At 54.5% G+C, this 24,129-nt stretch overlaps 1 protein-coding gene across 2 annotated transcripts in view; it reads left to right on the top strand.

The window, feature by feature from the left end:
- The window catches only part of SCARF2 (scavenger receptor class F member 2), a 38,527-nt gene that overhangs the window by 9,196 nt on the left and 5,202 nt on the right, over positions 1–24,129 (top strand). The window contains exons 2-10 of one of the 2 annotated variants that reach the window (XM_068911715.1): positions 2,851–2,909; positions 4,468–4,510; positions 5,377–5,478; positions 6,185–6,704; positions 7,070–7,288; positions 7,938–8,066; positions 12,797–12,900; positions 13,152–13,269; positions 16,906–17,027. In XM_068911715.1, coding sequence (XP_068767816.1) covers positions 6,223–6,704; positions 7,070–7,288; positions 7,938–8,066; positions 12,797–12,900; positions 13,152–13,269; positions 16,906–17,027 — 1,174 coding nt within the window. In that variant the 5' untranslated portion in view covers positions 2,851–2,909; positions 4,468–4,510; positions 5,377–5,478; positions 6,185–6,222. The remainder of the gene's footprint in view (positions 1–2,850; positions 2,910–4,467; positions 4,511–5,376; positions 5,479–6,184; positions 6,705–7,069; positions 7,289–7,937; positions 8,067–12,796; positions 12,901–13,151; positions 13,270–16,905; positions 17,028–24,129) is intronic. The other variant, XM_068911713.1, reaches the window with a different exon arrangement.

Raw genomic sequence — 24,129 nt, 5'->3', positions numbered from 1 at the left:
CAGGGCTGGAGCTGAGGGCAGCTGGGAAATGTTAGCAAAAGCCAAAGTATCCAGAGAAAATCCTTTCCCTGTTCTGAAGTGCTTTCCATTTTCCAAGCATTTCCAGAGGGGACTTGGTCTTGGCATGAGGCTCTTGTCCAAGAGACTCAGGGTGCAGGATGGGAAAAACCCAGCGTTGCTCTAGTCCAGCTCCTGGCGTTCGCCCCTGGAGGTGCTTCGGAGGGCACAGGAAGCCCTGTGGACAGCCTCCTGCTTGTGCTGGCTGGGCAACTGGGTCTAACTGGGTGGTGAAACAAGCTGGGGAAGAGGAACTTAGCAAAGGTCACTTTGGTCACTTAGAAAACACACTGTTGGCCAGTCTGTGCATTTGATGGGCTCTCCGTGAGGTCCCAGCAAGGATAGTTTTGGATCTATAAGCTTGCAAGTGCTGCAAATATTCCCAGCCATATGTTGCTATAATATTTCACTGCTATTGTAAAATATTAATAAACAGGAAAAGCCAGCAGGCTGGAAAAGATGTGTTAGTCAAAGAATGCAGTAGAAATGTACGTGCAGAATGGCCAGAGTGGGTAGAGGGTGTCCCCTTACCTGCGTTGCTGCGTGGCATACCTGCCCCTCATCCTGGCTCATGGGAGTGATTGCAAACAAGGCGCAGGTCAGAAAGACCAGGATGTTCCCTGTGAACTACAAGGAGGAGTTGGTTGTGCTGGACAGCTGTACGGGGCGGGTGGCGGCCCTCTTCCCCCCGGGTGGCAAGAGAAGCCCAAGCTCCAGGATGGCTTGGGGGTGGCCCAGCCCTGGGCTGGGGCTGGGGAGCAGAGCTGCCATCCCCCAGGGCTGTCGAGACATGGAGGCTGCCAAGCAACAAACCTATGTTTAGCTATTCATTAAAGTTCCTTGCTTTGTCTGAGCTCTTCTTTTGTAACTTCATTTCTAAATATCATTTTCTGACGCCTTGATCAAGGAATACGTTCAGTTTATTCTATCCTTAAGCCTTGGCTGGCAGGAACATGATCCATTTCCTGAGAGCAGGGCATTCTGTTGCTTTGGGAGAGGCAGAACGTAATACGCTGTGAGCTGGTGAATGGCACTGGTTTCACCTCGTGCTAGCTGTGAGGTTCCCTGCAACCGTGTTTTGCCTGATGTGGGTCAATGTGGAGGTCCCCGGGGTCCAGATCCCCTTGCCTGCATGACTTGCCTCCTTACACAGGCCCTGACAGGCAGGATTTGAGACCTTTCAGTGCTGGTGGTTTCCATCTGCACTGAAGCGGATGGCTGTTTTTGGATTATGTTTGTTCTTTTGCATCCTGAGGCAGTGAGCTCCAGAGCGAAACAGGGCAGTGCAAGAAGTGCTTTTGTTTAACCGTGCCATCCAGTGGTCTCAGAGAAAGCCTATGCCAAATGGTGACCAATTGTCCTTGCACTACCTGGAGGGGTACAGATCATGCCTGAGTTGTGCGGGCCATTCCCTATATGATCTGTGGGTGGCACGTGGCCCCCATGGGCTTGCATGGGGCAGTGGGGTACTTGTGCTGGCCTGTGAGAGCCTCTGTGGGCTGCAGACCTGGGAGCACAGAAGGGGAGCCTACCGCTATGCTTACCACAAAGTGCCTAAAACATACTAGGCAGGAACTAATTCTCCCAGATTGAAGGATGCAGAACAAGAAGACTTGCAGAAGCTCCTCGTTTTCCAACTCTCGGCCTTGCTGCCAAATTTGGGTGGGGAAAAAGGAGCAGAATAGAAATGGGAGCGTCTATGGGTATGGGACTGGGCAAAACGCCCTACTTGCGTGTCTCTCTCCCACTTGCCGCTGCAGACTCACGCCTGCGTTTGGAGCGGGGAGGTTTAGTGCTCCCAGCGCTGCTTCTGTAACAGCAAGGGGAAGCTGTGAGTGGTGCTCAGGCCGTGATCTGCAGCAGGAGATTCGTCTGGTCTCTGCTTTGTGCCAAAGGCCTGGGTCACTGCAACGCTGTCCAAAGAAAGTGAGCCAGGCATCTCGCTGCGCAGAGACCGAGCGCTCGCTCCGCACCGGGCCAGAGCAGCCGAGGCAGACCAGGGCCCCCCACCTCTGCCTGTGCCCCGATCCCAGCTCACTGGGGAACAGGATGCTTTGCTGGACCTGCAGGGGCAAGGCCATTGTTTCTTCCCTGGGACATTTACAGATTTCCCATGTTTTCAGGCGTTATTTTGGGGGGGGGGGTTGTTTGTTTGTTTGTATGTTTGTTGTGAGGGGGTAGACAATAATATTTGAAAATGAAATTTTTATTTATTTTTTTGCTCCTACTTTGTTTAGGAAGAGACACCAGTATTGAACTGTCCACGCAGAATTAGTAACACACAAAAACTGATAATCTGTGATGTTTCTGAGGGGCAGATAGGATATTTCTCATTACACTTCCCCTGGATTTTTCAGAAGAAACATGTAGGCAGTTGTGGGGAAATTGCATGTGTTTTCAAAAGGCAAATTGGTGCTAATTAGTGATTCTGGGAGGAACTTTTCCGATTCTCTCTTCATACCTCCTTCCCTGTGCTTCCAGTGCCACCTTGGCTTGCTGGCATGGCCTCTCAAGCCGGTGCCCACATGGGTCCCACTGTGCACTCACGTGGGCTGCTCCGTGCACCCACGTGGGCTCCCCAGCAGCTCATCTCTGGCTCAGGTGCCCCATGCAAAGAGGAGGAAGAGTCTGTTGTGGAGGAGGAGTTGGCAGCCCCTCACACCAGACCTGATGAGCCGGGAGGTGTGTGTCTCACCATCGTGGTGCCATGTGTGGGCCAGTGCTCTTGGCAGGTTTTCAGGAAGGACTGAGAGTTTCTGAGGATTGTCATCGTTTGCGTTTTCTTTCATGCAGCTTCTCAGCGCTTGTGTGCTGCCCAGGATGGAAGCAACAAGGAAATGAGTGTTTAATAGGTAAGCATTGGCGTTTTGCTGTGTTAGACATTGCTCTTTTGTCCTCCCTTTACTGCGCCCTCCTAGCCTGGCCGGCTCTTCCCGCTGTTGAAGGCCTCCCATACTTGCTCAGCAGAGAATAGCCTTTACTGAGGGATCTCTGTGTACAGCTGGGCTCAGACGCTCCCCTGAGAGTCTAGAGACTTTCCTGTCTTTTTTTCAGCTCTCAGAGCAAGCATGGTGTGCGGACAGCAGATGGAAAGGGTGCTTCCCACGGCTCCTCTGGCAGCGCGTTCTGGGGTCCCCCATGTCCTGGGGGCCCCTGTCACAGAGCCAGGCCCCCAGGGACAGCCCTGCCTCCCACAGCAATGCTAGCTGCCCCAACGGCTGCCTGCTCCCTGGAGAGGGAGGGTGTCCCAGCCTCTCGCTGGCTCTTCTTTGGGGTCTGCAGGAGTCTGAGCCCCCTCCCAGGCCAGGAGGTTTTCCTCCATGCCAGGGCGGCCCCTCCAACTGCCCTGGATTCAAAGAGTGAGGGGGGCCGTTGAGGTTTTGGGGACTCTGCTCTCAGACACGAGGGGCAGCGAGGTGTCCTCCAGGGTCCGGCAAAGCCAGAGGTGTGGGTGGGGGTGTAAAGATGAGGGAAGGGGCAGTGGCAGGGATGGGACCCGGAGGGCTCCTGCGGATGTTGCTGCAGCGCTGGGAATCGAGCCTGAGCCTGCCAACAGCGAGTGGAGGAAAAAAATGCTGGGAACAGGCATGTGTCAGCTGTGGCCCATCAGGGAGAGTCCTGACAGCCGGGCCCGCCTGGAGGAAGCCAGGCTGTGAGCCAAGGGATGCCGAGCAGGCCAGCAGGAGCAGCAGCCGCTCGCTGCAGCGGGCAGGGTAGCTCTTGCTGGGGGCGTGCTGGACTTCACAGCGTTCTGGTCAGGGCTGCATGCTGGTGCCTGCGGAGGGCTACCACTTGGCACAGCGAGCCTGGTGCAGAGAGCGGCCGCAGGACCGGTGCAAGCAGCCAGCGAGCCTGCGAGCGCCGGGAGTTCTTGGATGCCTCAGTGCCCCAGTGTGCGGGAGGCTATTTTTAGGTTGCTGTGAAATTCCCCGCAGCTTCATCTGGCCGTGCTGTCTCTCGCTTCCTGTTGTGGAGCAGTCCTGGGGGCCACGCGGAGGCTCTGAGGGCTGCCCTGACAGGCCTGTGTTTCCAGGCAAGAGGAGAGGTTTCCTGTGTTTGTGCCAGGGGAGAGCCTTGCTGCAATTGCCCCGCTAAAGCCATAGAAACTCTGTGGGCAGGTCCATTGACTTGTAGCTGGGGGCAAGGATCACATAACAAACTAACTCACCGTGCATGAGTCCTCTTAACTGCTCTCTGCATGCGTTTGGTGCCTGTGCCCTGAAAATAGGACGTGGCCCCTACATCTTTCCATCAGGGAGCATGAAGGACAGATTTCCCAGGAGCTGGGAGGGAACAGTCCTATCAGGAAGAAAATGCAAGCTGTCCCTGTCTCCTCTCTCCCCTTCCCCCACAACCCTGCTCTAACCATTAGACTCACTGCTCCTAACCTGTTTAATCTGTCTATTTTAGGGTTTTCTATAGTATCCATCACCGTAGGTCTAAGAGCTCCCAGGTAAGGTGGATTGTATGAGTCTTCTGCTCTCCCTCTCCCTGTGGTTAAGGAGGCTCTGCTGGGGGAGACGCGCTGCCTGCCCACGCGTTCCCTCACCGCAGTGGTTTCTGTGGGCAGGCATGACTGCCCGCACAGGGAGGCTGTGCAGCGTGCCCCGTGATACTCTGCGCCTCCCCTCGCACAGGGAGTTCACCCTACCGCAAACTCCCCTCGACAGGAGATGGTCTTGTGGGCTTCGGTGGGCTGCTGGCCTGGCCTGGCCCAGGGACCAAGGTGCAATGGGAGACATGGTTTCTGGGGTGGCCGCGAGCCCACTGCTGTCCGCAGTGAGTGTGGGAAGGGGAACTGGGCTCATGGCCAGCTGCACACTCCCCCGCAGTGCCTCCGTCCTTCCCTGAGGCTGGAGCTAGCCCCTGCCCAGAGCTGCCTCTGCTAGGGATGTGGAGCTGCCTGGGGAGCCGGGAGAGAACCTGTCCCATTCTGGGAGCGAGAGCTGCTGCTGCTGGGACAGAGCTGAGCAGGGTGGCTGGTGGCATCTTTCTGGTGAGGTCCCTGTCCAGTCTTGCAGGGGACAGGCACCATGCCAGGGCTTAGCAGCACCCAGAGCACACCCACACACCCCTTCCCATGCCCAGGGCCATCTGCGGCTATCTCAGACACCTGGGGACTGGCAGAGCTGGTGTCTGCACTCTGCAGGGCAGGGTGGGATGGGAAGGCATGGCCAGTGTGGGGCTCATCTCCGTAGGCACTGGGAAATGTGTCTCGTGGAACCTGGTGCCCCAAGACTGGCAGGGGCCGGGCCATGCAAGCTGGCCTTGCCCTGCCCGTGCTGCACAGTCACAGGTGCCATCTGTCCATCTGTCCAGCTGTGTGCGAGGGGAACTTCACCTGCAAGGAGAACGAGGTGTGTGTGAGGCCCAGCGAGTGCCGCTGTCGCCACGGGTACTTTGGCGCCAACTGCGACACCAGTGAGTACCAGTGGACACCGCATGGCATGGCATGGCCCCTTCTCCCACATCACCTGCGAGTGAGCATAGCGCCCATCCGGTTTGTGCAAACAAGAGTTCCTCTCCAGGGCTGCCCCACTAACAGCAGCCCTGGGCTGATGTATCCCTTCAGAGGCACCAGCCAGCACCGGGGCCTGGTGTCCGGCTCCAAGGGGCACGGTTTGCCCCAGGACCTGATTATTTTCACCATATAGACTGATCTGGTGCCCTGTCCTTGTCCCAGCTTGGGACCACCAGTGCCTGCTCAAGGTAGGCAGCTCCCAGGACCCTGCACGTCCTCAGCACTATTAGCTGGGATGGCCCCAGGGCTAATGCGCTGGATCATCATGGGATGACATTACAGAGAAGAGTATCAGAGAAAGGTGTCTGCAAACACTGCGATGCTCCTGCTCTGCCCTGCCCACCTTGCCAGTCCCCTGATTTTATGCCCAGGGTGTCATCCCTTAGGGGTCTCCTCTCTGATCCAATCCTCTAAATCTGGACTGAGAGGAGAGGAGAGGGTGTGCTGTCTGGTGGGGACCATGGTCAAAAGATCCAATTTGGGGTGGGGGGTCTCCACGGTGCAGGAGTTGGTTAGCGGCCAGGATATGGGGGGTCATGGGGAGGTGCCACGTGCCATGGCTGGGACTGCCTACCATTACCTCCTGGTGCCTCGGTTGTTCTGCAGAGTGCCCCCGCCAGTTCTGGGGTCCTGACTGCAAGGAGATGTGCAGCTGCCACCCAAATGGCCAGTGCGAGGATGTGACAGGCCAGTGCACCTGCAACCCCAACCGCTGGGGGCCCAAGTGTGAAAATGGCTGCCTTTGCAAGCATGGCAAGTGTGATCAGAAAACGGGCAAATGCACCTGTGAGCCCAACTGGTGGGGTCCCCAGTGCTCCAGCTCCTGCTACTGCAGCCACAACTCACAGTGCGACCAGCAGACAGGCAACTGCCTGTGCCAGCCAGGCTGGTGGGGCCGTGGCTGCAACAATCAGTGTTCCTGCAACAACTCACCCTGCGAGCAGTTTACAGGGCGCTGCCAGTGCCGTGACCGGACATTTGGGCCACGCTGCGACCGCTACTGCCAGTGCTACAAGGGCAAATGCAACCAGGTGGACGGGACCTGCACTTGTGAGCCAGGATACCGGGGCAAATACTGCCGTGAACCTTGCCCAGCTGGCTTCTACGGCCAAGGCTGCAGGAGGCGGTAAGTGTTCAGACCTCGCTGTGCCACACTGGGCCCTGCTCTAGCCTTTGGCACTGACCCGTGCTCTGACAGACTGCACTCATGTCACGTACTGGGGAAGACAGAGAGGAGGGAAAGGGCCAGCATGGGTGTCCTGCCTGCTGGGTCTCTGGAAGGGGTGATGGAAAACCCCATGCCAGAGTGTGCAGGATGGCACCTGATTTTGGCAGATGTGAATGATGGAGCACTAAGCACAGGAGATGGGTCTTGTCAGGGTAAAGTTGGAAGATAACTTAGGGGCTGTGCTCAGGCTCTGCATGGCTAGGAACTCAAAGCAACCATGGGGGTGCTGCAATATGTGACATTTCCTTCCTTGACCATTGTAGCTGTGGACAGTGCAAGAGTCTGCAGCCTTGCACTGTCGCTGACGGACGCTGCCTAACCTGTGAGGCTGGCTGGAACGGCACCAAGTGTGACCAGCCCTGCTCACCCGGCTTCTATGGAGAGGGCTGCGAGAAAATTTGTCCTCCATGCAAAGATGGTCACACCTGCAACCACATCAATGGCAAGTGCTCACACTGCAACCCTGGCTGGATTGGAGACCGGTGAGTCAGGCTGAAGGGCTGAGGCTACATGTGGGAACGGACTGGCCCAGGCCGCTTAATACCAGTGGGCCTGCCATGAGGCAACATAGCTGGTCCCCACCAGGCTCTGGCATCTTGGTGGAGCAGTGTCAAAGCCTCTCTGCTAGCCCATGACCAGAGAGCCCAGAGGCAGACTTGTGGCTGTGGCCCATGTCTCTGCAACCAGGAGGGGAGGACAGAGGTGGGTTGAGCCTGCTGGCCTGGCTGTGGGACCATAGGAAGCCTGCCTGACCCCGTCCCTGTGACCTGGTATGTCTATTGGTTGATCCCAGGGTAACCTTAGGAGCTCAAACAGAACTCGGAGCGGTCCTGGCACCACGCAGCCCCGTCTCCCTCCCTGGTAGCTCCGCTGAGCAGGCAGGAGGGCCAGGTGCTGACCTACAGCTCTTGGTGAGCAGCAGCTCACAGCACAGGGCAGTAGGGCTGGAAGGGATGATGCTGGGGAGCTAGCTGTATCCACTGCCTGCTGCTGCCCTCAGGGCCTCTCATTCCCTTCCCTGGAGAGAAGAAGGGCTTGTGAAATAGTGACCGTTGTCCCATTTGCCAAAGAAAAACTGGTCCCCATGGGCTCCTGGGATGCTCTAGCTGCTTCTTTTCACATGCTCCCTAGGTGTGAAACCAAGTGTCGAAACGGGACGTACGGCGAGAACTGTGCCTTCGTGTGCAGCGACTGCGTCAATGGCGAGTGTCACTTCGAGACGGGCAGATGCCTCTGCCGGGCAGGGTCCCATGGCACTTAGTAAGTGAGCAGCACCTGAGCGTGCTTTGGGACAGACCTTGGGCATGTGCACCATTCCAGTGAGTTCAGAGCAATCTGCCGTGTGCCAGCCAGGCTGGGAGGAGCAGAGGGGTGCTGCCATTTTGGCGGGGGTACACTGAATTCCCAGGGTGGGTGCCGAATGATGTGCTGTGTGTCTGCACTGGATAGAGCCCACCATGTACTTGCACAGAGCTCATCTTCACTTCTTGCATATCTGGAGTGAAAGTTTTTGAGGCCTATTTGGGCAGATTTCAGAGCCCGGATCCCTTGAGCAGCTCCATAATTGTTCTGTTTCTCCAGAGCCTTGCTTCCTAGCAGGGGATATTTAGCAAAGCAGTGGGGCTGCAGCACTTGGTGACACTTCTAGCCCCTACACGAAGTCTTGTGGAGAGGAAGTTTGGCACACTGCTGACTTAGGTCCTATGCAGTTCATAGAAAAAGGCTTCTTGCATTCTTGTATGACAATTCTTGGGAGGTTTGTGGAGCACAGTGCAAAGTGCTTGCTCCCTGAGTTGTGGTACCTTCATCCTCAAGCATGATAAATCTGCAATTTGGGAAGTAAACCGGGGAGATGCTGGGAACCTGGTCCTATGCACTGACTGTGACAGGTGAAAACATGTTTACAGTGGTGAGGGTGGTGGCATCTTATGCCATTCAAAGGACCTTCGAGTTCTTTGGAGAGTAGATGCCCGCCTGGAGAGCCCCTGGCTGGGAAAGCAATGCCCTCAGGGCTTTCGGTCAAATACCACCAAGTTGTGATATAAATCTCACTCTCCCAGTAATAGGTGGATGGGCCAGAGTCAGTGAGGAATTCTTGACAAAGGGATTTTACTTTAGGAAATGTCAGTTTGGCAAAAACAAATGCCTTCATTAAAAAGTGTTTTCAAGATGGAATTTCTAGTCAAAAAGAAAGAGAGAGAGAGAGAGAGAGAGAAAACCACATCCCAGAATAGCAAATAGCCTCACAGTTACGGCATTTGCGTGTTGTTCCTACTCTGAACTGCAACTCAAACCTGGATGTTCCACATCACAGGGATAAGCCCTAACCCTGGCCCCTTCCCTTTTCCCCCCTCCCCAAAGAAAGGAAAAGATGGCCCTTGCTTGCTCAGCATCCGTTCCTTCCACTGCCTCTGAGCTGGGGAAGAGGGTGGTCGATTGTGTTCTCATTCCTTCTCTCTTTTTTTGCAATGTGGAACAGAAATGTCTTTTGAAAACATGAGGAAACTGTTTCCCATCCAGCTCAGGCATGGAAGTGAGCTTCCCAAGGGTCCCACCATGTGTCTGCTTTTCCCGGCAGTTAACTGTGAGGCTGATGGCAGTTGAAGAAAGATTTGGGGGTCTGCCTGGCTGGCTTCCAGCCTGTGCCAGCAGTTCTCTCAGAGAGCAGACATGGGGAGCATTTGTATTTGAGAATTTTTCTCACTTTTTTTCTTGGGACTCACTGTCAAGAGCCGTGATGAAGCAAGGAGCCCGTTCCTGACCTCCAGCCTCCGAAATAACACCCTGCTGTGCATGCAGCTCTGCTCAGCCAGGCAAATGGTGGCGTGGTGTTAGATGAAAGTGCCACTTAACCTCCAAGTGCACAGAAAAGCCCATGTTTTGGAGAGGCCTATCATGAGCTCCGAGACCTTTCTATGCTGGAATGAAGCTAGCAGCCCAGGGAGGGGGATGTCTAAGCCCCTTCCTTGGCTTTTCTGTTGGATTTTTTGGATTTGTGCAATATTTGTGCTCTTCTGCGCATGCTGAAAGATCTGCACAGATGATAGTGGAAGCTGCCTGGCTGGGAAATAGCGTTATGGAAGCAAAACCAACCTAGAAAGCCCATGCTTAAGATTTGTGGTTTTCTTTGGTGCTTTGGTAGAAAAGTAGAAAGTAAGAGATTTCCAGCACAGCAGGAACCTTTTGGGGGGAGGGAAGGGGATGTTGCATGGCGCCACTTTTGGCACAGTGATTGAAGGCAGAACTCAAATGAGAGCTAAAGGCCCCTCTGCAGCACTTTGTGGTACAGTGAATGGGGGTGCTCTTGTCCTTGCTGGAACTGGCCCTAAGGTGCAAGTGAGGAGAGAAGGGGCAGAAAGCAGGCAGGAGGATAGGGCCGTGCCCTGGCAGTATCCCAGAGCTGTAATCACAGGGAAAGTTGTGCTAAAACAGTACATGCCTAGTGGGCACGGACGCTTGAGGATTTTCTTGGTGGTCAGGCAAATCTCTGTGACTATGTGCAAACTACTATTTTTTTCAGAAGCTTATAATTTGGCCAAATATAGGAAGGTTTTTGAAAGGATGGCAAAAGGGATGTCTTCACTCTGTAGGGGTGTCCTCTCAGCTGTGTGTCACAAGGATGCTAAAGGAAAGGCTGGTAAAATGTTTGTAATGTGCACAAAGCAATTTATTTCCTCAGCATCATTCCCAGAGATGTTTGGACCTGCTTGGAAAAAAATTGCCTCACTCTTTTCTCCCCCAACACCTGTTAGCCTGGGACAGACATTTGGATCAAACTGATGGGGCAGCTGCAAGCGCAAGAAGTGTTGGGTAACTGCACTAAAGAGTCGTGTCTTGGACTGCCTAGAAAATATCACTGCTTCCGTCCCTCTGTCCTGCCACGTTTGCTATCCCAGCCCAGCCGCTTTGAGCAGCTGGGTCATCTGCGTGGGCTCTGCATCAATCTCCCATCCGTGACAGGCACGTGGCGGCGTGTGGGCATGGGGCTGTGCAAGGGTGCAACTTTGAAAGCTGAAGCAGCATGAAATGTCTTTAGTCAGGGCCAGCCCAGCTGTATGTCCCACAGTGCCCGAGGGCATCTGGAGGTGGCTGGACCGTGTCAGATGGAGCAGATGTGTCTGCTGGTGGTCCCAGGAGAGCAGGGCTTGGGCTGGGGCCTGGCTGGCTCACGTGGCATGCAGTGTCTCTCTTTGGGTTGATGCCACCTGGGAGCAGCTGGCAAAGGGTTCAGCGTCCAGCAGTGCCACCTATCCCCTTGCAGGTAGAGCTTGTTGTTGCTGCTTTCTCTGGGCTGCTGCAGAGCTTTGGTGCAGCACTCCTTAAATCCATCCAAATTCTCCATCGTGGTACCTGTCCCACTGCTGGTGAGGTGAGCTTCACCCTTTGTGGTCTCACACACCTCATTCTGTACTTGGCTCTTCCTGCAGAAGATTGGCAGTGATTTCTGAACACCGGAGAGCTCCTAGGGCAGCATTTAGGATGAGCTGGCAGAGGCAGACTGTAGGAAGTGAGCTCTAGGCAGCTCTGCCCCTCTTTTCTGGCAGCGCTGGCTTTGGCTGTGACTCCACTCTGATTCTGGAGCCGTTGGATCATGACGTAGGCTGTTTTTGTTTTGCTTAGTGTTTGATTTGCTCCATTCAAATTATGTCTGAATTCCTATAATTAAAGTCCTTGGCTATGCTTTCTGTGGCTGTTGTAGACACTTAATTTCAAAGAAAAAAATGAAAACATTTCCTTTAAAAATCCCAGAGGCTATGGATGTGTGGTTGTGTGTGCAGTCTCTGCTCTGCATGGGCAGATCCGTCTCAGAAGCAAACCTGCAGGCTGCTGTTTGCTTTCTAGAGCGTCTTCACTGTGAAGTGACAGGTTTACTCGTGAGAAGGCATCCCAGCTCAGCCATATTTCTGAATATCAACCAGACCGCTGTTGAATAAAGTATGTTAGAAAAGAAAGGCATTTTGTGTCTCTCAGCTGTCGTTTTCCCTGACAGTAACCCTAGTGGGGGGCGTGCTGGGGTAGAGACAGGTGCTGCAGGTCTCACCTTGTCCAAGAGCAAAATGCCACCAGCAGAGAGCAAGAGCCCTGAGTGCTTTCACATGTGTTTAGCACATATTTTCCATGCTCAAGTGCTGATGTTTGTAGGTAGCAGCCCTGTTTCTGCATGAGCCCCTCACCTAGGGGGTGAAGGTTGACCAGAGAGCAGATGGCTGGCTTCTCCCAGGAGCAGTCATTTTGTCTGAGGAGAATTGATGCCGGGCTCAGCTGAAGCAAGATTTGGCTTGACAAAGCAGATGCCTCAGCCATCTCTTCTAGGAGTTGGTCAGTTGTTTTCCCTTCTGGCAGAAAAATCTGGGAGTCTTCCAAGATCGTGGGCTGCAGTGGAAGGGCTCCACTCAGCACGTGCTTTGGGAGATGCATAGAGCCAGCCCAGCAGGGTACTGAGACCACATTACCGATGAAATAGCTGAGTTAGAAACCATGCACGTGACTCTTAGGACTAAGTTGTTGCTCTCTGGTGTATCTTTAAGTGTGACTGATGGGCTAATGACCTTCCATAACTGCTATGCCATGAACTTAATTGCACAGCCTTGCAAAATAAGCAGGAGTGGAGGAGGAATATCTAGCTGTGTGGAGGACAGACAGCAAAAGCATCTGAGCCAGAGCTGGCCCAAATGCCCCAAGCAGGCAGGGGACTAGAAAAGCCTCTTGGCAGGTGGGTGAGTCATGAGGGATCGCAATGAGCAGGGTTCCAAAGGAGGAAACCTGCATCGGAGAGCAGCCTGGAGAAGCGCGACCCTAGCCTGCGCTGACACAGGGCCTGAGGCGGCAAAGCAGGTGGACAGCAAGGCAATCCCACTCTTTCCAAAAGCACAGAGGTTTTAGGAGAGAGAAGTAGCCAGCCAGAGTGGTGAGGGCAGAGCAGCCCTCGCAGCGATGCTTGGGCTTGGCGGGAACTTGGACCGCTCCAACATGGCCCCTTCCCTTCCCAGCTGTAACCTGACTTGCCCGCCAGGCCACTATGGAGCCAACTGCGCTGAGGCCTGCATCTGCCATGATGACACCTGTGATCCGCTGACAGGCGCCTGCCACATGGGTGAGTGCCACCGAGTGTGGATTGGGGCATCCCCTGGCACACCAGGACCCGGGGGCTTCCCTAGCCTGCAAGCACGAACAGGAAAGCAAGGCTTGCAGAGGGCTTGCGAGTTATCACTGAGTTAACGGCTGGGCTCTTGATGCGGTTGCATTTGGAGCTCCTGTTTGCATGCACTCCTTGCTTTTTCCTCCCTCCTTCCCCAGCCTCAGGCTCCCAGCACTGCAGCTAACAGCGCCTGGTCTGTCTTGCAGAGGCCAACCAGCGGATGGGGGTGATCGGGGCAGGAGCCCTGCTGGCATTGCTGCTCATCCTCCTACTCTCGCTGCTCTGCTGCTGCTGCGTCTGTCGCAAGAAAGACGAAGTCCATGGGTGAGTGCTGGGATCCAAGCTGCACAGTGCAGTGTTCCCAGAGGTTTTTGGGGTTCAGTCCCAGTCCAGCCAGTTTCTGCTGCAGCCTCTGAGTCAGCAGGGTGCAGCTAGGCCCTGCAGATCTGGGGGGAGCTGGGGACATCGTTGCACCCCAGAGCGGCAGGGCTGTGACTGGTGAGGGACAGCCTTCGAGTGCTGCTGCCCTCGGCTCTCCATGGGGCTTCTTGGGTTGGGTAGAAAAGCTGAACACAGCTGTGGCTCTGGGCTGGTCTCTCCCACTCTGGTCTCCTTGGTGTACAGTGGGGTTGAGGCCGCACTTGGCTGCAGCAGAGCGGGCAAAGTTGGGAGATGCAGTCTGGGGCAGCAGTGATGTGTTACAACGAGGACAAGAGGTGTTACAGCCCGTGACCAAAGCCAGCCTGTGGCGGGGTCGACGAGGGGGCTGCAGCACAGTGTGCTGGTGCTTGGAAACAGCAGTGCTGTTGGCAGCTCATGCCCGCCGGGACCGTGGCGCTGGTAGCAGGACCCTGAGGTGTGAGCGGGTTCGCTGGCAACTGGCAAAGGGTCTTTGGGGGAGGCACACAGCCTGCTGTACCCTAAGCACTACTTGTCCAGTGCCCAGCACTGTTTTGTATTTTTGTCCCACCCCGTGGGAATGTTCGAGGCAGCGGAATGACAAACCTGGACCAGCAAAAAGAGTCAAGTGAGTATAACTTAGGAGAAAAAGGGGCAGTTTTACTGCATGTCATGGAGAGCTAATGCCTGTATCCTGCCATGCAGCCTCATGGCTCCTACTAAACCCACAGAAAAGAAATATTTGCTAAGCTCAGGGAAATTCAGTTGAACGCTTTCTCCCAAACTCACCCAGAAGTGTGGAGTATTTCCAATTGTATAGATTTAATCGAAAAGAAAATTGACCAATTTCTGTGTTTGTTGGCCAAACTAAGGCAATCCAGAGGGTGCTGCTGGCACAGAGGTCATTCGAGCAGTCTTTCAAGGCAGAAGTTTTCAAATCAGTGCCTGCAGCAAAGTCAAGATGTCTGCACTTTTGACAGCTCTGAAGAGCACACTTTTGCAGGGTGGTTGGACATGAATCGTTCAGTCTGTGGAGTAAAATGAGTCCCCCTTGCCCCCCACTCCTTAAAGTGCTGCTTGCCTGAGGCTGCCTTGGCAGTAGGATGCTCAAGAGAAATTTTTACCGCTGGAGGCAGCCATGCAGATACTGAGGAGCTGTGAACACCGGGTAACCTGGTCAGGCAAATTAAGCTTCCTCTGCCCTGCAAAGCTACAATCCTGCATGGCCCTGCTGCCCCATCATCTCCGGCTTCGGGGAGCATGTGCCACCACGCTCGTGGCCCACTGGGTTACCAGCTACTCCGCTTGTGCCACCTCTCTCTGAGGCACAGGCACCCGGCATGGGGACGTCTTCCACCGCTTGGGCTCCATGCTCAGGAGCGAAGCAGAAATTGCAACCTGCTAGCAAGGGAAGTCACCTCACGGTGCCTCCTGCCTCTGTCATCTGAACAGGGACGGGGCACAGTTCCCCTCGAAGGCTCTCTCTCTGGGTCTGCCGAAACTCGTGACGTAGGTCCGACAGCAGTAGAGCTCGCAGCAGGCAGAAGGCAGCCATTTTTCTGTGGGAAGCTTTGTGCTGTCTTCTTAAGGAGGAGGGGGCTGGGAGAGCTCTTCCAGCTTAAATAACTGCGGAAAAAACCTCCCCGCACTGCGGCTGCGCCTCATGCCGTCGGCTGCTGCATGGGAATTTTCCGGAAGCCTCCATTTGGCAGCTGTGCCAATTAAATTCCAGTCCAGTACATCTGGTTTGGAGAGCCTGTGGTCTGCATGTAATTATCCTGCAGATAAAAGAAGCCACTTCACAAACACAGGCTCTCTTTAAGAAGTATTTCGTGGGAAATCACTCAAAATAGTTTCCTTTGTCCGTGGTGTGCTGGGCTCCCCGGCTCTGCGGGGCTGACCTGGCTCCGTGCGGGGCACCGTTTGCCTGGTGCTCCTGCCCCAGCACAGAGCTCAAGTGGTGAATGCCCCTGCCAGCTGAGAGAGCCCTGCTAGGCTGGGAAAGCTCGGATCTCGCTGCCGGTGCCATGGAGCAGCAAAATGGAGCTGCCGGCGGAGCACACACACACGGTGTACAACACCAGGGCAGCCCTGCAAAGTGAGCACTGTCCCCTCCCAGCACAGTGGCTATGACCCCCCTCATCTGCTTTTTGGCTTTTTTGGTTTTGGGGTTGTTTTTTTTTTTGCATGCTCTGCTCCAGGAGCAGTCTCATCTCCCACTCCCATTGGAGTGGAGCCTTGTGCTCCCAGTTAGGCAGAGCTCTGTCGGGCCACATACAGACGTGGTGGGGTGGCCTCTTCCAAGGCTTTTGTGGTTCTGGGAGCTCAGAGCAGAGCCATGTTGGCGGGGCGTGCGTTGGTGACTCACCCCATGCCATGTCATGGCCGTGCCAGGCTGCTGGGCAGCCAAGCTCTGCTCCCAGAGGCTGGGCGCCTTCCCTTTTCCATCACCTAGTCCCTCTCCCCATCTCCTGCCAGTAGCTTTCCATGTGTCCAGTTGCACAAGAAGCCACAGCCACAGAGCTGGGGGGTCACACCCAGTGTCTTGGCTTGCACCAGAGGTTAATGCTAAGTCCCACAACATTGTAGGGCAGGAACGTATCAGAGAGGGGTTGCCTTCTCCTTCTGCTCCTCCCATCCCAAAACATCTTTGCAGCCACTGGCACTGGACATAGGGCAGAGAGTCGTTGGGAAAGCAAGCAATGGCTCCTGCACCAGGCTGCCCGAGCACCTGTGGTGCTTCTCAGTGGTGGGAGCTGCCTGGCTGTGGCCTCCCCAGCTCTTGAGCAAGCGACCACTTGGCAACCTGCACAGGCAAGCAGCGAGCCAGGCCAGCCAGTGGGCCTCCGCTTCCTACCACGCAAGCAGCCACGCATGCCATGGACAGAGGGAAAATGCGTCCTGCCCTGGCCCGTGCAGCGCTGTGGAGATGAGAGCATTTCAGGTTGAATTTAATAAACACATTAAGCCTCTAGCTCTTGTGGCTGCAGATAATTGCTTGAAAGCTCAACCCCAAGAGGCTTCAAAACCAGAGAGCAAATAAAGAAGGGCCACGTGTTTGTTTGTTTTTTTCTTAATCATATGATTCAGGAGCTTAGCTGGGCCCTGTGGGTGTTTTGAGGCAGGACTGCCGGTGTCCTGCCCTCTATGAGGCACTCGGCTTTTGGGCTGCTCCGAGTCCCAGCATGACATGCCTGACACGTGCCTACTGATACGTAAGGCTGAAAGCAACAGCAGTGAGTGTCTGACCGTGTGTATCCTGGGTGTGTTCCTGCCTTGAGCCACCACTGTGCTTGAGTTTAAAACTCCTCTGGGGAAAAGCAATGTGGACTGTGCTCCTGGGGTCCCTTGCTGCAGCTTGTGTTTTGTGATCTCTCAGTTCCTGTCCTGGCTCTTCTCTGAAACCTCTGAATCTGCAACAGCCCTGAACCTCTGGCACCAGGACTTGGTATATTATTCCATAAAAAACGTTATGCCCTTGCCACCCCCAGCAGAGCAGGTACAGTTGCCCTGGCTTATGTCCTGCCATCTTTCTGATGGGAGTGCTGTCTTTTCTTGCAGTGCAAACCAGGACCCAGCAGCAGCCAAGAAAACACCAAGATGTTTATGTGGACGTTTCAGTCGAATCAGCATGAAACTCCCCCGAATTCCCCTGCGCCGCCAGAAATTGCCCAAGGTTGTAGGTAAGGTGCTAATGTTTGGAGAGGATATCTAGGCTGGGATGGAGAGCCAAACCCATATATGACACAGGGAAAGGCAGAAGGTCTAACCCAGGCAGGACAGATTATGCAACTTGCAACACTCATTCCAGCCCCAAACCCACTATGAGAATCCTCTCAATGCAGGAATAAGTCATGTGCAGTGCCGTGAGCACAGTCTGTGTACGTGGCCATGTCATGAACGTGCTGTGCAGTGTGCAACTGCTGATGAGTAGGCAATGTGCACTTTATACTACCGTAGGGCTGTGTTTGGTGTGTTGTAGGCTCTTTCTCTCCCGTGTAGTGCATGGCAGGGCTTCAGCAGTACTGCAGTGCTCAGGGAAGAGGATCAACTCCCTGGCAGTGTTGTAGCTTTCGGGAAGATGAGGATCAGGTCTCCCGAGTTATTGCAGTACTTGGGGAGGTGTAGGTTCCCAGGGGCATTGCAGCGATTGGGTGGATGTGTGGGTCCCAAACAATACTGTAGCCCTCTGAGTGGAGGTGTGGGGCCCGAGCAATACTGCAGTGCTCTTGACAGTGGGGATGCAGGTCCCCAGCAGCATTAAAGGGCAGTGTTTCCACAGCGTGACTGTTCCCCTTGGATACTCCTGCTTGCATGAGCCTCACTGTGCTCTGCCAGCTGGTTATACCTGATGGGATTTGAACCTTTCCTCCCTCTGCCTGCTTTATCTGAATCTTGACATGCATCATTTTGCTTGTGCAAGTGCTGCAGTGGTTTGCACAGGTGCCTGGAGCTCTGCTGAGCTGTTTTGTGCGTGCTACTTCAGTTTCAGTTCCCCATGTAGAGGAATGGTCCTCCTCACAGCAGTGAAACCTCTTGTTTGTGCTTTGGTCTTGGCCTTGCCCTACCCCAGCTTTGCACCCTGGACTCGGAGCCAGGCGCAGAAGCACATGCCATGAACACAGCACCCGAGTCAGCGCCTGAGTGCACCCAGTGCCAGGTACAGCAGGGATGAGGACAGAGAGGCAGACCCAGGGCAGAGAATTCGTCGTCTTATTTCCCTGCGTTACCCAAGCACAAACCCCACGCTACTAGGCTCATAGTGGTCCAGTTGCACTCTATCATCAGTACCCAGCGAAAACCTTTTAACGTAGGCTGTCAGGGACGAATCCAGGCAGCTGGGAAGTCTGCTGGCTCCTGGAACCACAAGTAGTCTCGTTTGCTCCAAAAATCTCCCTGCGTTCTTAAAAGAAACAACCTCCTTTTAGGAGATCAGGAAGAAGCCCTGCAAAGATCACTGCTCTCCACTCATCCCATTGTGAGGCGTGAGGCATTAGCTGCTGCCTCTGAGCAGGCCATTTCAAATAAACTGGGCATATAAAACAGTGCTCCCCACCCTGTACTGGCATGTCAGGCCAGCTTTGTATCATGACAAGCCCATCACTTTCCTGGAGAAGTGTGCACAGCACCAGTGTGGATGTCATGGAAGACTAGCTGGTGGTCCAGTCCGATGCAGCATCCTCTGTCCATGAATCCTGTTGTCATGTTGTTTGGGATTTCATGGCCATATGTGAACTGTGAGCAGAGTAACTTGCGCTCAAAGCAGGGGGATGTGAAGGAGGGAAGATGGTCCTTGGTAGCCTTTGCAATGCTTCTTGCAACCCCCTGTCTCAGAGGCTGTCAGCCCAGTGCAGGGGATGTGCCAGTGGTGCTGCTTGGCGCCCGGGCAAACTGGCTCTAGGCATGGAGCAGCAGTGTGTGCAATGCATGGGGCCTGCACGTGGCCAGTTCTCCCCTTCCAGGGTGCAGAAGGGCATGAGCACCCGTGGGGGCAGGTGGGGAGATGTCACCAGTCTCTCTGCAAGCCATGTGTGAGCTCCAGCAACCTGTGGCAGGGGCCGCGTCAAAGGTGGCCTCTCTGGACATGGTAGAGCTCTGGCCCAGAGCAGAGTGCACTGAGGCTGGAGAAACATTCCTGCTGCAATGATAACAGAGGCCGTGTTTATGGAAGCAGCCGGGCAGGGCTCGGGGAAGATAGAGGGTCCCTGTGTGTGGCAGGGCTGGGTGGGGGTAGTGCTGGCTGGGACTGAATGGGGCTGTGTGCGCACGTTTCCTGGAGCGGCCCGAAGGCAGCTGGCTCCCACCCAGCTGCTCTGTGTAAACAGGGAGATGGGCAACAACAGCCCCCATGGCCCCAGTCCTGGCTCCATGAAAGGCTGCCCCTCACAGCTAAGCCTCAGCTTCCTCTGGGCTGAGGAGCCTGTGCCAGCGCAGGGTTGGGGAAGTGCTCAGGATGCTCTCGAAGCCCAGCACAGGTGCTCAGCGGGAGGCCCAGCAGAGTAGGGGGCCAGGGTGCCATTCGGCCGAGGCTCCTCGGGAAGGAGAGCCACACTGCAATGCGCGTGCTTGGCTGGGCGAGAGGCCCTGCAGCCTGTTTGTGTTGCTGGGGCTGGGGGCTGTTATTTCACTGGAATGAAATGCTTTGGTCACAGGCTGCTTTTGTTTGCCTTGGCCCATGCAGCGCCATGTGTTCTTATTATTATCCAGTGCGAGAGGCAGGCTGGAGGCTGGCCTCCACCCCGTGCAGCATGGAGGGTGCCCATGCCTGGCAACATGGGGATGGAGAGGCAGAACCAAAGCCAGCTTTGGGAGCGCCTGGCCCCTCCAGCAGGCAGACTGGGTGATATATCAACCTGCCTCCTCCTGAGAGTGTCTGGGGATCGCTGGAGCAAGGAAAACATGCTGGGATGGTGTCAGTGGCTTCTGTGTCCCTTTGACACCTGTGACTAAGGTGCCACTGCATAACTCCACCTGGAAATCTAGTGCATTCGGAAGTCAAAGCAGGTGTTACTCCATAGCAGTCCTCATGTTCTCTGTGGGTCTTTGACCCTGAAATGGCCCTAGAGGGAAACACAGGACAGGAAAGTCTGTAGGATTGCTGGAATGCTTTGTCCCGCACCCCCCAGCATGAGTGCCAGGTCAGCGCTGGAGCTGACCTAGATGCTATGCCCAGCATGCTATGGGGATTCTGGAGTGAAACCAGTGCTGTTTGAAGCCAGTGACGTCTGGTAGATGGATGTCCCTTGCTCTGCTCACGTTTGGAGAGCACTGTCCTTACCTTGTAATTCCTAGCACTCTGAGCTGGACAGGTTTTCCTGTTCTGAGGTTGAATGCGATTGCTCTGCTAATTACCATCTGCAACCACAAATGCACATGTGAAAGAACTGCCTCAGGAGCAGTAACATTTTTCTAAGCCCCACTGAAGCTTGTCCTGTAGCTGTAGGTGACTTACTGGGCAGCAGAAAGCCCAGGTTGGGAATACCTCTTCGTCAATTCGCCAGACGTTGCTCTTATTATCTCCAAATCGTATAATCCACTTCCTGTTATAAAAAGCAGGGCTTACACCCTTGCCACAGTAGTCAGAAAGCTGCTTCACAACTTCAGCACTGGCCTCAGATTTGTAGCAGGTCCTTGGCCAGTTTGCACCATTTGAACTTGTGCCAGCAGTCAGTGTAGCTAGGTGCTCTCCCCTAGTAGTGTTGACCCAGCATGCTAATAAAAGACTGGTCAGATCCCTTTTTGCCTGGGTTTTTTTGAACTAATTCCTTGCTCTCAGCTGCATTAAAACCCACTTTCAGGTTCTAGCTGTTTAGTCAGGTAATTCAGGTCACTGAACAAATTTCTACCTGCTCTATAACCGCTCCTGACTCAGCACAGCCTGCTTTTACTGGGTTCAGAGCAGGGAAAGTGAGAGTTGCTGCAGAAAATGTTGTTTGTGGTGACTCTCAGGTTCGAGAAAGTGCATGCAGGAGGAGTATGGCCAGGACCAGCTGCTCTGTCCCACCAGATTGAGCCAGAGAGGGAGACCAGAGGGAACCAGCCTCGCCATAGGAGCACATCTGCTCTCCATACCCCAGTATCAGATCATTTTAGTGCAGTTACATCCTGCTTCCCCATGCACCCACCTCCAGCTATTCCTAGCTGCCAGCACAGAAAAGCCTCTTGCCTGCTTGTGGCCGCAGTGCCAAGGGCGCGTGCTTAGGGTCTCCCTGTGTACATGGGTTTCACAGGGTTCACTTGTTGGGGATGTGAGCGGTACTGGCGCTGGGATGCCTGTGTGGGTCTTGGTTGTGTGTAGCTCTGCAGACACCTGGGCTAATCTGTGCTCTGCTCCTCGCAGGCCCCTACATGCTCCTGCTCCACACCTCAGTGTCTCTTTTCCAAGTTGCAAAGATCAAACACCTCAAGGTTAAGAACAACCTTTATGAACTGTCATTTGCTTGGGATGAGCAGGATGGGACTGACCAGAAAGTAAGGGGACTTAAAACTCCTCAGGTCTTGGCCAGTGACTTCTCTATCTCAGTGCTGTGGCTCTGCTGGAGGAGACCACTCCCTGCCTAAGGAGGAGGAAGTTTGTGAGGAATTCAGTTTCCCAGCTGCCAGGAAAGTGGGTCTTTGTCCTCGGATCATCCACTGGCTTTTGTGCACATCAGCCCTCTGAAACAGGACTTTTGAGGACCTCAGAGATGGAGATCTGGGAGAAATGAGGGGATGATAACAGCAATGGTTCTTCTGCACCCTTAAGGCATACTTGGAGTAAAATGGAGCTGTGCTGGGGAAGCAGGCCAAGACCTGTGTGCCACAGCGATCCAAGCCACACGAGGTTGGCTGTGAAGCAACAACCTGGGCGTCCCTTCCAGCCCTAGTGCTGGGCTGGCCTCTGCCCAAGGAGCACAGGGGTCAACAGCCTCTCCCAGCCATAACACTGGCCGAGCAGGTCAGGAAATCCCAAAACCTCATCTTCCCTGCCAAAATGTCCTGACGTAAATAGCAGCAGCAGGATCTAGTATCAGAGTGCACGAGGAACCTGCCTCTCCTCGGCGTGCACCTCGGTGTCCCTCCAGACAAAAGGACTTGCTCATCCAGTGAGGTCCCCCATGCTGCTCTCAGGGCTTTGGTGCAACCAGGCCAGCCCTTACCCGTTACCTTCTCATGTTTCTCAGTGCTTTGTGCCAGTCTTGAGTCCAAATGTCAATGTCCCCAGAGACACATAAGAAGTATTTTTAGAGCTGATATCACCTGCCACTCACATGCGGCCATTTGGGAGGCGTGGAAGGCAATACTCATTTTCAGTTGATACTGTAGAAGTTTACAGTCGACCACCCAGGTGAGTTGTTGGCAGAGATGCTGCGCAGCACCCTGAGTTCGGCTGCTCCCTGGACCAGCCCCAAACTGGCCACTGCAAAATCTCTCTGTGTTTCTGCGACATGCAAGCAGAGGGAGTTTTTGTACTGGGTGCAGTCAGAGACAGCAGCGTGTAGCAGGACTTGTGGCCCTGGGTCAGATTGACGCTCTGGACTTGGCTGTGAGCGGGGGCAGTTGGGTGTCCTGTCCATGGGTGCCCCATCCATGTGGCATCTGCACTGTCCCAAGTGGGGAGGTTTCCGCCAGAAGGGAAAGAGCAGAGGCGGCTGGGCTCTTTGTTCAGCAGAGGGAGTTCAGCTGGTGTTTGGCGGCTCCGGCGGCAGGGAAGAGGCCCACAGGAAGTGGCCAGATTTCTCCCAGCCCGTCAGCTTGTGATTTATCTGCCGAGTCCCCCAGAGCCAGATGTTGGAGCTGAACAGGAAACGCTGTCCCTCGAGGCTCTGCTCTGCACAGCAGCCTCCTGTTCTCGGAGCTGGCACCACTCAGCCCGCGCTCCTCCAAGAGCTCAGCCTCACTCTCCTCCATGCTGCTCTCAGCTTAGCCCGCTCCGAACAGGCTCCTGTCTGCCTGCCAGGGGCTCTCGGCAGCAATTCCCTCCTTGGCCTGTCTGACTTGCCCCAGCGCCCAGTGTTCCTCGCATGGGCTGGGACAACATGATGTTTCTGGCTTGTGAGAAGAGGCTGTAGCAGCAGCCATGCTCCCCGGAGGTGAGGGGAGCTGGCAGGGCACAGGTGGAAGGGGCAGAGAAATGCTCTGCGGTCTGCTGGCCCCAAGCCTTTCCCCAAACGGCTTCTGTGCTTTCTTGCTCCAGCTGTATTTTTAATATCAGTGAGCCCCACTTTCCAGCAAGGTCACGTAGGAGCCTGACTGCACAGAAATAGAGCCCCCAAGCCCCAACCCACAGCTCCTGACAGTGTAAAAACCCAGCAAAGTCTGCTGCAGCTGGCAGTCCTATGCTGACCATTCCCTGTCCCTTGCTGTCCCCTCCTTGCCTGCCAGGTTCTGCTGGGCTCTTCCTCGGAGCAGGAGGACTCTCTCTTTCCTGGGCCCACATGGGAGCTGTATTGCTTTCCCCCTTGCTATTGATGTTCTGGAGATCCTTTTTCTTCCTAAGCCCCATTCTTTAGTCTCTTCTGAAGCCTGTCATTCTCTCAGAGATGCCTCATGGCTGTGAGTCCCAGAACCTAGTCATGCCTTCTCTCAGGAAGCACCTCACTTCATCTGCTTCCAATGATCTGCTTTTGATTTTTCCTTTTTGGTTTTCATTGCAAGAAAAGTCATGTTGAAGCTACTGCTTCCCCCACTCTGAGTGCCGTTTACTCTTTAAATATTGGAGCCACTTTTGTTTCAGTGCTTCTCCTCTGAAGTTCATTAACTCCATTATTTTAGCATCCTTCTTTCCTTTAGCCATCCATGGTACCCTGCTCAATCTCTTCTGTCCTGCGATGCCCCTGCAAGGCAGGGTACTTGGAGCTAAGCAGGCATTGACTGATGAAGCTCCCTCATTTCAGGCCATACCAGTTTCAGTTTTATTCTCTTACACATTCAGTCATCTCCTTTGTCCTCTTGCTCACCTTCATACACAGAAGGGTCTCTATGAGGACAGCAAGTCTCTCTCCTGAGCTACATGGCTCACTGAGATGCGAGTGAGGAGTGTGGGTGGTTTAAATCATTGCTCTTGCTATGCATCCCTTGCCTTTATCTATTTTGCATTTATATATCTGATATTTCAGACATCTGCTATTTCTCACACTCTTTTGTCTTCTCTAAGAGCCTGAACCGGGTAGGCCAAGCACACATCACTCCTGTAGTTTCAATGAACCATTTACCACCCTATAGTTCTTCTGGTTCTTTACATTTATGAAGTTATACTTTCCAATAAACAATAAATGTTATGATGCTGCTGGGCATCCTAGCTGG

This window comes from Struthio camelus, chromosome 17, assembly GCF_040807025.1.
Source record: "Struthio camelus isolate bStrCam1 chromosome 17, bStrCam1.hap1, whole genome shotgun sequence".
Taxonomy (NCBI): Eukaryota; Metazoa; Chordata; class Aves; order Struthioniformes; family Struthionidae; genus Struthio; species Struthio camelus.
The sequence above is the reverse complement of the archived record's forward strand: the minus strand, read 5'-3'. Positions and strand labels throughout refer to the sequence as shown.